Here is a 15,328-nt window from a genome sequence, read left to right on the forward strand (position 1 = left end):
TTCAAGCAAGGATGACCTCCTGCCTATACCTCCTGAATGTGGAATTACAGGCTTGGGCCACCACATACACTTTTATTGTTAAAAAATATGATATTTGGAGAAGATAAATAGACGATAAAAAGAAACTATAACTGGTATATTCAAATTTTTCATAAAGTTGGGAGCAGAAGTATATGCCAAGTATACAAGGTACTGAGAAATTAGGTCCCCTCTAAACCCCTTTGTCTCCTCATCTAGCTCCTCAAAGGCTACTCCCCTGAAGAAATGACAACCCCACCCTGCAGCAACCTTTAACCATTCCTTAATATCTCCTCAGGAAAGGGTGGGGCCTGTGGGGACTTCCTTACCCTTGGTAGATATTGATGTCTAGAATGTACCAAAGAATAAACTCAAAAAGAAGGTACCAATTGAGACAACCTTCTTAAAGCAATTTAGCAGTGCAGAACATAGTGAGGAATTTGCCTTCATGGTGTTGTTCTAGGACCTTTTATAATTATAATCTGAGAATTATGCAAAGGTCCATACACAGCCGAACTATTTGCAGTCATAGAAAAACCTGAATTCCAGCAATGGGAGATTGGCTTAGTAAGTTACACTGCAAGAAAATGCCTCAAAGGACACAAAATAGCACTAAAAGCAGCCTTAAAATCCAAAACCCGGATAAGAACACATGCCTTTTCATTTTTATCTGGGTTTAAAATTTAAAATAATTGTGTGCTTTATGTTATTTCATAAGTAATACAGCAATATTTTAATGGTTGTGGGGGAGAGTGAAACTGAGTTAATGTTTTTTCTGCATACTTTTCTGTTTTGAAATGTTCTAAAAGAGATATATTTTAATATTGAGAACGCAAATATTAGAAAACTAAGCTATAAAGAATGAGTCACGATTTATTCTGTTTTCCTCTGTGGAATGGATGACTTGGACAAAAGGAGTCAGGAAGAGACATGCACAGTCTGCCTGCGATGCCTCAGTGGGAATGACCCTCCCTACAGCGGTTCACATCTCAACAGTGTTACAGGCTGGGCCTTGTTAGTTAACCTATGAAACTGTAGATCTGTTGTTAATTGTACAAAAATCCTGTCGTTTCTAAGGTGATGACGAAACGGATGACACCTTCACTAGAGAGACAAAAGCTATGAGAGTCAAGTTCAAGAATACAGAAAAGAGGTCAGTTACATTCCTCCAGCAAAGGTGTTTGCAGAGTCTCCTAGATGTGAAACACCCAATGCACATGGGACCATTGTCAGTTTTCACAAAATTACATAAAAAGTCTACATTATTTTTTCCCAACTCAGAGTCCTCTGTATAACTAATACAAGATAATCACGTTTTATTATTTTTACATAAATTATTGTAAAAAAAATTCATCTTGCCCTTACACATTTTAGAATGGAATAAAATTGTGTTTATTTTACATATCAGCCATTTATAAGCTACAAAACACTGAATAAGTTATAAAATTTTAAATCTCTACCTCATTTACAAACCTGGAACAATAATGGGACGTGCTAGCTGTCTAGATCAGTTAGGTTAATAGTCAGGTGCGTGGAGCATTACAGCTATAGAATTATTCCATCTATATTTTTTTCTGGATGGTGGCCTTTGCTGAGCCCACAGTCTAAGTCCCTACAGCCTCCATGGCCAGCAGAGTGACAGTCCATAGAGATCAAGAAGGCAGTTGAGCTCAACACTAAGCTGCTGTTGGTCCAAACCCTGGGAGTCTGACCCCAGGGGGTTATTTTAGGTAGGTGGAATTTAATGAAAGCATTTATGGTGATAATTAACTCCACCCTATGTGCATAACAAAGCATTCACAAATCTCTTTGGGCAACAAAGTAAGCTAAATAAAAATTAGATATGACAGCATCGAAACTGTTTGTAAAGTACATGTGACCCCTCCCATAAAGATAGGCTCTGTGGAGTGAGAAGGGCAAGCCTGTGAGAAGGGTCTCTGCCTCCAGGCTAGGATGCATGTCCACTCCCAGCCTTTTGGATAGCAGATACCGCCTTCCTTCCCTTGATGGAACAGCGCCTCTGGTGCTTACCTGTGAGCACAAGGTGCCCTGTGCCCCCCACATTAACCCGCGATTATTCCTCAGGTCGTACTCAACTCAGAGCTTTGTTTATTCCTCCCTGGCCTGTGAAAAAGGCATCACATCCCCTTCGTTCTGAGTGACTGAGAAATAGTAAACATTTCATAAGTGTTTGCTAAGTTGTGCACAGCAAGACATTTCAGACAGAACTATACAAGTGTACTATGTGCCAACAGTGACTGATGAATTTCAATCTGATAATATCTTAGTTTTTTATAATTTAGTTTTTTATAAATTATAACAATGCAAGATGTTGGAAGTAGGCCCAATCCTGTTTATTATCATCAATCCTATCACCCCAAAACTCATGGTTCATTAACCATGAGGAGCCCGGATTAACCTCAACTAGAAAGCAGTCTCCTCAGATTCCGGGTGCCCGTCAGTAGCCATGTTGAACTAAATTAAGACTTGCCAAGAGAAATGCAAAGCAAATCACTGTATGCTGGGTCTTTCATGAAACACAGAATTAGCAGATCCTCTCCCCCAGCAAGTAAACTTTCAACTAAAATTCACCTAAAATTAAAAAGGTTTACTTATAAACACTAAATAAAATGATGTGCATATGTAAAGCATGTATATAAATCAAATTATTAAACAAGTATCAAAAATCTATCATGATAAAGGTGTGAATATACATACATTAAATAGAATTATATGTTAAATAGGGGTATATGATTAAGTTTGTCAACACATTACCAAAAATAGGTGTAAAACAAAAGTAGGAATGTCTTATAACATATAGTACTTTAAAAATAAATATAATAACTAATTTCTGTGACTGTTATCTGAGTAAAAATTATGTATCTTTACATCAATACTCTATTGCAATTTTTAACAAAACTTTCACATAATGTTGAGATAAATTTTCCACCACTTCATAAAGCTCCTGGCATTGATTTTCACCCACACAGCTACTACAGGGATGAGAATGCATGGTACCTGGAAAAAAATCCTGAAAAGTTAACAGTAATGATTCAGAAGATCTTCGTGTTTGCGTTTACATGGGCATTTGGAGGGGTTTTAAAGCGCGAAGACCAACATGAAGAAGACTTGCTATTTCGTTCAAGTTTTGAACCTGATTCTCTTGCAGAAGTAACCTACAATTTTGACAACCTTGTTCATGAATTATTTGAAGAAGAGTCAGAAAGAGGTCAGTTACCTACCAGTTATAAACTAGTTTATTTTTGTTAAAACTATAAAATCTAAATTATACACAAAATAGCAAGATGATGGGAAATGTGTTCAGTGGGTAAAGAATATTAAGGTCTTTGTTTGGATAGAAATATTAAAAAGTTTTGGATTAATCAGGACAATATATAAATCAGTATATTTGAAACAGAATGCTAAAAATAATCTAATAAGTATATGTGATACAAATACAAAATAAGGCAGAGGAGCAGTAAAGTAAAATAGAAGCCAAAAGTTAAAGCAGATTAAAGAATACTATATTTAAAAATAATAGTAACCTGCATGGGCTGAGGAGATGGTTCAGAGGGTAATAGAATTTTCTTTGCAAGAATTAATCCCTGAGTTCGAATCCTGCACCCACTTTAAAAGCCAGGCCTGGTTGCATGTGCCTGCTAGCCCAGCACTGGGGTACGGAGATAGAAGGGTTCTGGGACCAGCAACCCTAGCCAAATGGTAGGTTTCTGTAGTAATAAGGGCGGCGGGGCTGCGTCCCCAGCACCCCGGCTGCCTGGCTAGCTTATGTCCGAAATAACAACACACAAACTGTATTCATTTAATCACTGCTTGGCTCATTTCCATCTAGCCTCTTCTAGGCTAGCTCTCGTACCTGGACTAGCCCATTTCTAATAATCTGCTGTAGCCCACGAGCTGCGCTTACCAGGAAGATTCTATCCTATGTCCATCGGTCGGAGCTTCATCGCGTGCATCTGCCTGGGAGCTGGGAGCATGACTTCTCTCTGAGGCATCTGCTCCCGAGATCCTCTTCCTCCCAGCGTTCTGTTCTGTTTACTCCTCCCACCTATCTTCTAACCAATGAGGGCCAAGCAGTTTCTTTTTATTTAACCAATGACCTTCCTCCATCAGATTTCTGGCTCAGGGAGAGCCTCACTGTGTCGCGGCAATGACGTGGACAGTGACAGCAGACACCTGCTCTCCTACTCTGGCCTCCACATGTGCGCGCACACATGCATGTACCACACACAAAAGGATCCACAAACCACTGTGAACTCGTCTGACTTTAACAGCATAGTTTTATCGACAAAATTTGTAAGGATTCTGAGAGAAAACAAGCAACTGGAAAATCATGGTCAAGTGTGGCGCGTGCCTATAGTCGCAGGGCTTGGAGAGTGGAGGCAGGGAGACATCCTTGAGTATATAGCGAGTTTGAGTCAAGCCTGGGCTACATAAGACCTTGTCTCAAAAAGAAAATATAACAAATCATTTTAATATATCTCTAACAGAAACTGAAAGAAGAAAACAAGCCATGCAAACTAACAAGGTGCATATTAATATATCAACTGTGGTATATGGTTGTGCATGTACACTCATGAGTTAAATAGCAACTCTGCTACCTTTGATGAAACTGTGGATAATCTATTCTGCTTTTGTAGCTTATATTTTCAAGAATCTTTTCCAATAAATGTATTATTTTTAAAATGGGAAAGATTTATGATTTACAAATATTCTCAGCATTCTGTATTATATTGGCCTGAACTGAGCCAGTGTGCTGCTGGGATTTACTAGCCTTTACACACACAGCAATAGGAAGCACTTTGGGATAAGATTTCATAGGCCATTTGATCACAGTTTACCCTTGTCTACATGGGAAATGATTTAAAAAGTTAATCAACCTTTGCTCATGTACAAACCAATATGAGAGGAAATGGCCTGCCTGTTTTATGTAGCTGCATGAACTCCAGTGGGCTCCTGGCCCACAAACCCTTCCCTTCAGGTGGAGCTCGTGGCATTGGTGAACTGGTGAGCCGCTGTCTTACTGGATTCTTGCATGTGTTGTTTTCAGACGGAGGGATCAACTTACCAGGTGGTGAACGGTCTATATTTGGGTATTTTGTGGACTTACAGAATTGTGAGTTTATGCCTTGGTCAGATTTAGTTCCTAGTGCTCTGACAATAATTCAGAAAGGTAAGTATATTATTTTTAAAGGCTTTCAGCTTTTCTAAGATTCTAGAAGTATATTAATCATAAAGATAGATGTGTTAGCACCACTGAGGGTTGACATGTTCCAGTATTTATCTTTGTAGGGGTAGCTTTTCTTCACGTTAATAAGATGTGCCTTGAGATCACCTTAGAACATTACTTTATAAGAAATTTGTAGTAGGGGCTGAAGAGATGACTCCAAGATGAAGAGCACTGGCTACTCTTCCAGAGGTCCCGGGTTCATTTCCCAGCCCCCACATAGAGTCTCACAGCTATCTGTAACTCAAGATCCAGGTGATCTGTAACCCTCTCTGGCCTCCCTGGGCACCAGACATGCATATGATGCACAGATATACATGTCGTCAAAATACCCATAGATATAAAATAAATAATTTTTAAATGTGTAGTATATTTAGACACATTATTGGAGAGGCTCACCAATGACAGTGTCTATTGGTTTAACTAGCTGTGCTCACTAACCAATAATGCAAAGTAACTCTTTCAAAGTAAGAAAACACATATACATAAGATCATGTAGCTGTTTGTAAACGAAACCAGCAATTTAAAAAGAAGGTGTTTATGTTGGATCACTCCTAGATTCCCAGCACTTGGGAAACTGAGACAGGACAATAGCCATTAGCTCAAGTCCAGTCCGGAATACATAGTACGAGTCCAGCCTTTAGCCCCTATCTCAAAAGAGCAGCAACAGAAAAGAAGAAAACGGTGGTTTAATTTTCATGCCGGCAGTTATCCATATTAGCAACCTGTCTCTGCCTACCACAGAAGAGCCTTCATCTTGCTGAACTCTGGGAGCTTGGTAGGAGATAAGGCAAGAACTTAATGACAAAACTTCATTAAAATTAAAGTTAAAAGTTATTTCAGTTTTACAGTTTTTCAACTCTCTAGTGGTGTGAATACTTGTGGAACAGAAATTATGAATTCTTTAGTTTCCATTTGGGTCTTTCCCAGGCTGGTCAGAAGCAGAATGATTCCTGCAGCTCTGGGGAGTCGCCAGTGGCTGCAGCTCCCAGGCAGCACAGAACCTCAGGGTGAACAGCCCACCTTCCCCCAGTATGCTGTGCCGCTGAACTAGAAGTTTCCGTTGTATTAAATGCATTTCAAATAGCAATTTTTTTAAACTTACCATAGGTTTATTGGAAGTAGCTCCATCATAAGTTGAAAAGCTTGTGTATAAAGTATTAATAAATGAATGATTGGGGGTGCTGAGGAAAAGTGGAGGCAGTGGGAGCCAGGTCGACAAGGCAGCTACCTCCAGGAAGCTACAGCAGAGGTGGCCTGCTTGCCAGAAGTCCTTGTGGAAACATGGGCTCTGTCGCCACTGCCCCACAGCCCTGACATTTTTAGCCACAGCCTCCTTAGTCATGGCTGGCAGTAAAAGCATGGAGAAGAAAGATCGCACCACCAAAGTCTTCAGCACTGTCAAATGAACCAACATCAGAAATAGACGTGGACTTAGGACTCCAAGTGACACCCAAGAGGTTGTATTTGTGCCATTAAGAAGAATAGTTCAGTGGGTAAAGGCCACCAAACCTGGTGACCTGAGTTTGATCCCTGACATCCACAGGGTCCTCTGAGCTCTGCCTGCTCACTGTGGCATATATACGACCACATATACATAAACAAAAATCTTTTTAAAAAAGACTCCATGGTGGTCTCTGGCCAGTGTAGAAGATGGGGAAACTGTAGAGTTTAATGTGGGGGAAGAAAAAGGTATGCTGAAGCAGCCAGTGGGACTGGCCTGCAAGGCCTTCTCAGAACGGTTTAGCGCTGCTAGCTAGGCGCAGCTCCAGCCAAGGCTGCTTTGGCGGAGGCATGGACCTCCTAGTAACACTGCTAAGAGGGAGCCGAAGATGCTCACTGAAATCTATACCACCACCCAAGGCACCTTGTGCCTGGTCTTCAAATAAAAAGTCAGCTTGAAGATACTTGAAGGAGTTACAAAATATAAAACATGACAAGGCCAAGGCTAGAGAGATGGTCTGGAGGTTAAGAACTTGCTGCACTTAACAGAGAACCGAGTTTCAATTCCTAAAACCTTCATGAAGGCTCAAACCATCTGTCACTCCACCTCCAGCGGATCCAGTTCCCTCTTCTGGCCGCTGTACACACAGTGCAGACAGATGTCCAGGCAAAACAGTTACACACGTAACATACAGTAATACTTAAGTGACACGGGCAATTTAAGGAAGAATTGAGTAGAGCTGTTTTAAAAATTTGTATTTATTGCCGGGCCGTGGTGGCGCACGCCTTTAATCCCAGCACTCGGGAGGCAGAGGCAGGCGGATCTCTGTGAGTTCGAGACCAGCCTGGTCTACAAGAGCTAGTTCCAGGACAGGCTCCAAAACCACAGAGAAACCCTGTCTCGAAAAACCAAAAAAAAAAAATTGTATTTATTGTATGTGTGCGCATGATGTAGGTGTGCACACACGTGTATGGTGGGAGGGGCACATGTGCTGTGGCAGCTGTGTGGAAGTGATATCGATCCTCATCACCACCGCACTGGTGAAGGATTTGTTGAATAAATCCTTAGTGTTTTAAATAACACTAATAAAAACATGTTGGCTTAGAAGAATCTCTAAAATTCACTAAAAGTGAATTGGATGGAACAGAATCTACATGGGAATTAGTAGTTAGAAAAGGCGGGAAGCAAAGCTGCTTCTATGCAGCTATGGCTCAGTGTGGTGTCTCTGTGTGTGCTTTGAATCTGTGCTGTTCGGCTACTGTTCACGAAGAAGAAGAATAAACAACGGCTGAGTAAACACGGCTGACCAACTGACAGTTCGGCTGTGCGCTGGTGTAATGAGGAAAGAATACGGATACAGTTTCTTTAAAGGGTGTGTTACAGGGCAGAGAGTAAGGGAACAATCTCTGGAGCCCACGTAAAGGTGGAAAGGGAGAACCAACTCCACAAAGTTGTCCTCTGACCCATACACACACACACACACACACACACACACACACACACTATAGTAGACAACAGTAATAATAAGGTGAAGTTTTAAAACAAGGATCAGGGTAACTCTCTAGAGAGCAGTTTTGTTTGGTTGGTTGGTTGGTTGGTTGGTTGGTTTTTGTTTTGTTCTGTCTCGTGTGTCTGTCTGTCTGTGTTTTATTTCACAATGAATTGTCTGTATCCAACTGTTCTTTACTTTTGGAAATGTCAGTTTCCTGAGGTCCAGATAATAAGGTTCAAGGTTCATAAACACTTGTATGACCAAAACGTCTAGCAGAAAAGAGTCTGGATGACAGGAAGGGCAGCAAGAGAAATGGGGTTCTTAGTCTGCATGGCGGGAAGGGCAGCAAGAGAAGTGGGTTCTTAGGGCAACAGGCAGCCTTGGGAAGAGAGCTGCTCCCCCATCCTTCTATCAAGAAGGACTAGACCAGCAGGTTGGGGTAGGAAAGTCAACTGACTCTAGGAATGTGCACGATGTCTTGGACAGCTGAGCGTGCAGGAAGAGCAGTCTCTGAGGCCCATCAAAGACCTCAGGCACATCTAACAACACTGGCCAGTCTGTCCATGTCCACGTTGCCATGCACCATGCTAACTTGCCCAGAGAATACCGAAGAGCAAAAATTATTGGCTGCTATCTTATTTGAGGTCACCTGGAACTTACACACTGTTTTCCGACCTTAGGGACATCGTTACTGACTGACTTCCAGGGATCGAGTGACACTGTGCTGAGGATGAAGGAGTGCGGGGAGTATGTGAACTACACTGCTACCCGGGACACCATCTGCCTGTCTTTCCTCATGAGTCTTCTCCTGAAGAATTCCTGCCCTGTACTTCTGACAGGTATTGAAAAGAAGCAAAGGAATTTCCAAGTCAGGAAGAAGTTGAACAATTCCTGGGTCTAGCCATTTTTAAGTGAGAATTGACTAATCGGCCTTGCAAGTTTAGAGAACCTGATTTCCACAGATCTACCAACAGCCCATGAAAGCCTGTTTTAACCAAGGACATTATAAGCTTGCCTGTGTGTTCCTTGTCTTCCTTCTTCTCCGCCCAGCTTCCCTTTTTGTTCTTGCTGAGTGGCCCAGCCTGTTATTAAACAGATGATCCTCCTGCCTTAACCTCCCTAGTGCTGGAATTATGGGTGTGCCCACCACTCCAGACTTGGATGTTATAGTTTTTCATCTTTTCATTACATTAAAGACAAACTCTAGAAAGATACACACTGGATGAAAGTGTGGTTGACCTCCACAGTCCAGAGGCCCTGGTCCTTAGAGGGCCACCTCTGCGAATGCCAAATGTCTAATTAAACTTAAGCAATTTGTAAAGATGCCATAAAATTCTTCCAGCCTTCTACCAAAGGAGTAACTCAATACAGTTCTTGTCTGTTCTGAGTATTTATCCAACCCATTGACTAACAGTTTCCTGTCTCTGTCCTGTGTTGTGTATCCCTAGAGGAGAATAATAGAGTGTTCCCAGGGACACACACAAAGAAGTTCAGCAGTGTGACACTCAGACTACACACAGTCACCTCCAATTTGTCTAAGGAAACTCTTACATTTTTCTGTCTTGTGAACTTGGAATCATGAGTCCTTGTTCTGCTTCAGTAAGTTTATATTTAAATGCCACCTTAGACGGTGTTAGCACAAAAAAAAAAAAATTAAGGGAACTGGGTGTTGTGATATAGGTCTGTAATTCCAGTACTCATGAGGCGAAGGCAGGAAGATTGTTGAGTTCAAGGCCTGGAGGTGGGATGGAGAAGAGGCTTAGGGTCTGCAGCACTTGCAGAGGGCTCAGGTTCATTTCCTAGCAGCTTCGTGGTTCAGAACCATCTGTAACGTCAGTCCCAGAAGAGTCTGCAACCTTCACGGGCAGGTGTCGCACATCGTGTGCGCACACATACAGACAGATACAGCACTCATGCACATAAAATGTCTATTTTTAATTGATTTTGCTTCATTTGGTTCAAAGAGTCTTATTTAACACAGTTCTAGTGTGCTAAGCACGAAACAGTTGTGATGGGCTTGAATGAACATTAAATAAAAAATACAATTATCCCCTAATCTGTCTTTTGTAAGAATATAAATCAGACAGCTTGAAAGAAATTTACATGAAGTTCTAATTAACTTCTCTCACCTTTAAAACAGAAGAACAAAAATGTGCTTTCCATGCCAATTCAAATGAATACATGTCTACTAGCTCATGCTATCATGTAGAAATGTGTAATGCATCTCCCCCTCAGGAGACACCGGTGTCGGGAAGACCACTGCCATCACGGAGATGCTTGACAAGCTAGAGGGCCGAGGAACATTCGATATAAAATTCGGGTCAATTTTAGGAAAAGTCCTGTTACATAATGAAATTAAAAGAACAAGGTATATATATATATCAAACTTTAAATTTGACTTATCTGGCAAAAATATTTCCTTGATGAATGTGGAGTTTGTTCTTACAAAGCAACTTTTATATAATGATGAGAATTATTCAAATGAGGCAATAAGAAAAATTATTTTCCCAATCTCTCCTAATATATATATATATATACACATACATACATACATGTTAACAGTACCCTCCATACCCATGTGATACACCTTGAAATCAGGCTTCTCCTATTTGCATTCATGAGCAGACACCCATTTATACCCACCTCATTCTCGGCCCCTGACACCTACCCCGTCTTTTTGCTTCCACAAGTTGAGCTTTCTTCATATTCTCAGTATATTAGAGGCTGTACAGAATTTAATCCTTCTTGCCTGGCTTAGTTCACTTTTTATGGCAATAACCTCTTGTTTTAATTAATATTCGCTTGTATTATATTCTTTTTGTTTTAATTTTTGAGATTATGTATTTGTGTAGGGTGTGTGCATGTGAATGCCAATGCCTGCAGAGCCCTGAAGAGAGCTCGGTATACCCTGAAGCTGAAGTTTGGGGTCATTATGTGCTGTTTGACGTGAGTGATAGCTACCAAACTCCAGTCCTCCGCAAGAGCAGTGAAGCTCTTCAGCACAGGCTTCTCTCCAGCCCCTGTAATTACTTCTGCCTTTTTCTTTCTGTTCAGGATTGCAGTGTCTGTTTGGAGTTTTGTGATTCCAAAAGAAAAATGAAAACTAGTTTGAGTTTTGATTGATATTGCATTGAATTTGTAGATCATTTTAGGCATTATAAACATTATAACAGTATTGATTTTTCTAAACCATGAATACTGGCTATAGTTTCAGATATTGTGCGACTTTTCAGCTTCATGATGGTTTTCAGTATCGATTTTTTTACTTATTGATAAATGATTATTATAGCCTTTGTCCTTTATTCCATACTATGCTGCCTCAGACTTTATTGTTTGTATATGGTGGACCATCCTTACATCCCAAGGATAGATCTCATTTGATCATGAAGAATAGTCTCTTTCATACACTGTTGAGTTTGGGGTTGTAAGCTTTCTGTTGAAGATTTTTGTATCTGTATTCCTAAGTGATAGTGTCCTGAAATTCTCTTTGTTTACAGAATTTTTCTGGCTTTCTTATCTGGTCAATGCTGACTTTATGAAATGGGTTTGGAAATATTCCTTCTACATTCATCCTTTTGGTAGCATGTGGCATTAGTATCCATTCTTCTTTAAACAATGAGTAGAATGCAGTGTGAAACCACAGTTCTGAGATGCTTTATCTCTAATGGCCAACTTTTTGTTACTGATTTAATCTTTTTTCCTTATTGGTTCACCCTAATTTTCTGTTTAGAGGGTAATCTTTACTTTTCTCCAGAGTGTTAACAGATAGGTTCATTCCTTTAAGTCAGATATACTTGCATTTATTTTTAAATATAACTAAGTTTAGAACCATGCATTTTATATAACATAAAATGTAACTATAAGCTATTTTCCTCCTGGAAAAATGCACCTCAGATAACTCACAAAAGTTTGCATAATCTCTGCTTGTTGTGATAGAAATAAAGCATCTGCATCTGAAGAGACTTTTTACAAGGAGCTTGTGCTTATCATTCTGAACTTTGTCTTCCTCTTCCTAAAAGAAAAATATAATCCTGTTTTGCAAATAAAAAATTCTGAAATAAAACACATTTCTAAAACTAAGTCTCACATTGTTAAAATATTAGAGAAGCATGTTTTTTTGTTGTAGCTGAAAAGAAAGTGGCAGGTGGAGAGGGCTTAGGGCTATAGCAGTGCGAACAGCAAAACAATCTTTTCATGTGGGAAATCGAAGTAAAAATCGATGACGTGTAGTTGCTTTGATTAGACTTTATCACTACAGCTAAAATGATGAACTAATTTGCGGTCCTTTATATGTTTGGTCCTAACAGCCTAAGGCAGAATATCAACATCTTGATTGCTGAGACCTACAAAACAGCACTCGGAGGTTTTGGTAAGTGTGCAACCCACGGGGTCAACCTTCTCATTCCCTACTGTAAGAAATCATAAAGTCAAAGCTAGAATTTCTTTAATCCAGCACTTGGGAGGCAGAGGCAGGTGGATCTCTGTGACTTCAAGGCCAGCCTGATCTGCAAAGCTAGTTCCAGGACAGCTAGAGCTGTTACACAGAGAAACCCTGTCTTAGAAAAAATAGAAAGAAAAGAGAGAGAGAAAGAGAGAGAGAGGGAGAGAGAGAGACAGAGAGACCTGGAATTGTTCATTTAAAATACAACCTGTTGGAAATTATCCAGAACCCACTCAAAACTCCTGAAAAGGTACAAGAGGCTATGGTGGAGAAGCCCGTGTGCGTTCACAGGTGAGTCCTGTCAGCCTGGTAGAAGGTGCTGTCTGGTTGCTGCTTCCCTGGTTTTCAACACAATACAGGAGAAAGTCATGACTCTGCAGCTCTCAGGCCAGGACTCCTGACAGCAGACACATGAATGCCAGAGGGACTGTGGGGTCCCAAACCACTGCAGCAGCATCCTCTGTATCCTTCAGAATGAGGCTTGCCCTGGAACAAGACCTGCATGCCGCTTTCCAGTCGTTCAGTTGGATGTCTCTAACATACACAAATGAGAAGAGGGCTCCCTCAGCTTTCACACCGCTGCTTGCACTTTGGGTTCTGACACACAGTCTACAGTGAGAACTCACAGAGCCATTGCAAGCTGCTGTTCCTCTTTGAGCACTGTCGTTAAAAGAACAACAATAAGATAGAATTGCTCATTTCAAATTTCTTAACACCCTAAAATAGAGCAAATCTTTCTTAAACTGCCCTAAATTTATTTCTCTTTTTGTATTTGGCATTGTAGATCAGAGTACAAGGAGAGTGGAGATTAAGAATGATGAAACCCCAGTTAAAAATGACAAAGGAATTATAGTCTCTACAATAAACTTCACCACCAACATGACAGCCACCAAAACCAAGGAGCTGATTCTACGGAAGTTAGTCAGAAGGACCAAAGACATACTTGGAGCCCCGAAAAACAACAGGGTAATAAAGACCCTCTAGGCTGTCCGCTTATACAAATCAAGTAACAAATTGGTTTGTTTTTGTTAGTGAGAAGGAGAACACACACTCCTGAGCATTGTTTAAAAATGCCCTTTGAATGGGGACTTTGATTTTCAAACCAGTGTATTCCTCTTTCAGTGTGATGTGTTTTCAGGGTGAGAATCACTAAGACCAGCAGAATTTGCCGAAATCTGCATGAAGGTTGTCTGGAGGCTGAGCTAGCTGCTGGTGCTTGGTAGCTGTAGCTTCTTGCTCGTTTTCTTCCACTGCACAAAGCTCTAACAAAAAGAGGAGCTTCTAGAACTTACAGACTCGGAGCAGGCATGAAGGGAATGACTTATGGGAATCCGGCAGGCACTGGGTGGCATTGGATGCTCTTCATCTCTCCTCCAGTCTGTTTGGTGTGAATCAACTGCCCATTTATTATCTGAGTCACAGTTGGAATTTACGATCACTGACTTCCATTCAACAGCCCCATGTTAGCTCACTGTCAAGAGATTTACAAGAATTACGAAGAGACCTACACAGGGCCCCTAGGAGTCCCTGTTCACAATGCTGGGTTACCTTTAGTAGGTCTTCAGTATTTGCTTCAGATTCACCGAAGATAAAAGATAAAACTGATCTTTGCCCACATGAATAAAATGCAGTTGAGAAACATGACTGCCAGTCTATGTTCCAAGAGGGGAAAACAGTGTTTTCCTAAAAATAATAATAACAGTAATAGTGACAGTTACAAATTGGGAAATTAAAGCAGCTATTTGTATTTTTATTTCAGAAAAATAAACACAAGCAAAAGATTTCATTGCATGGAGATTATGATCAATACACTTAGCTGTATAATATTGTCCTAGGTAAAAAAAAAAAGTAATACAGATTTAAAAAGTGGAATATGTTTCTGAATTTTCTTTTCCAGTCATGGTGCATATGAAATAGGAAGGCTAAATCCTACAACAGGGCCTTGCCAAGAACAAGCACACAATAAGAAAGGGCTTAGTGAGCTGCACATTCAGAAGCGAGAGCCACAGTTAGTTAAATTGCTTTCTCAGCACCAAAACCTTGCAGCTGTGTCAGGACCAAGGGTGGATAGTTTCTGTGGGTTTGAACACTTGCTGTCTTCTAAGACCATAGCCTCAAAATAGATTTGATCTTCTTAATTTTTAATTTTTAAAAAGCAGATTATTGCATATCATTTTGTTCTTGAACGATAAGATATTGGTAATTCAGAATTTTTCAAAGGGTATACTAATTAATACTTTTAAACTTTCCGTCTTCCTTAAGATTGTAGTGTATATTGATGATTTGAACTTTCCGTCTTCCTTAAGATTGTAGTGTATATTGATGATTTGAATAAGCCGGTACCAGACGCAAGTGGAGCACAGCCACCCCTGGAATTGATCAGACAGTTATTAGAAATGGGTGGGCTTTATGATACTGAAAGAAACACATGGAAGGTACAGTATATACTAAGATATTTTTCCTCACTAAATATTGTTACTAAATGCTTACAGCAATGTTGAGTGATGAATTTAGACAGTGTTCATGTTGGGATCCTGTTCTGGTTCCTTCTCTGGAAATCTCTGCCCTTTGTTCCAAAACTGACTCCACCAGTCTCAACTGTCCTGTTCTCATATCTCTCCTCCGTGAAATGAGACGACAGTGTTGCAAAGCTTCCTGTCTCAGGCAGACTTAAGCTAAGGTCCCAAA

General features: G+C 40.4%; 1 protein-coding gene across 1 annotated transcript in view; it reads left to right on the plus strand.

Annotated features, from left to right (window-relative positions):
- Dnah14 (dynein axonemal heavy chain 14) overlaps positions 1–15,328 on the plus strand; it is a 257,032-nt gene that overhangs the window by 131,735 nt on the left and 109,969 nt on the right. The window contains exons 41-48 of the mRNA XM_041635247.1: positions 1,096–1,171; positions 3,009–3,247; positions 5,087–5,209; positions 8,880–9,038; positions 10,435–10,567; positions 12,507–12,568; positions 13,425–13,606; positions 14,947–15,075. Of these exons, the coding sequence (XP_041491181.1) occupies positions 1,096–1,171; positions 3,009–3,247; positions 5,087–5,209; positions 8,880–9,038; positions 10,435–10,567; positions 12,507–12,568; positions 13,425–13,606; positions 14,947–15,075 (1,103 nt within the window). The remainder of the gene's footprint in view (positions 1–1,095; positions 1,172–3,008; positions 3,248–5,086; positions 5,210–8,879; positions 9,039–10,434; positions 10,568–12,506; positions 12,569–13,424; positions 13,607–14,946; positions 15,076–15,328) is intronic.

Source organism: Microtus oregoni, unplaced genomic scaffold (genome assembly GCF_018167655.1).
Source record: "Microtus oregoni isolate MIOR12 unplaced genomic scaffold, Mior012 000047F_ref0000412, whole genome shotgun sequence".
Classification (NCBI taxonomy): domain Eukaryota; kingdom Metazoa; phylum Chordata; class Mammalia; order Rodentia; family Cricetidae; genus Microtus; species Microtus oregoni.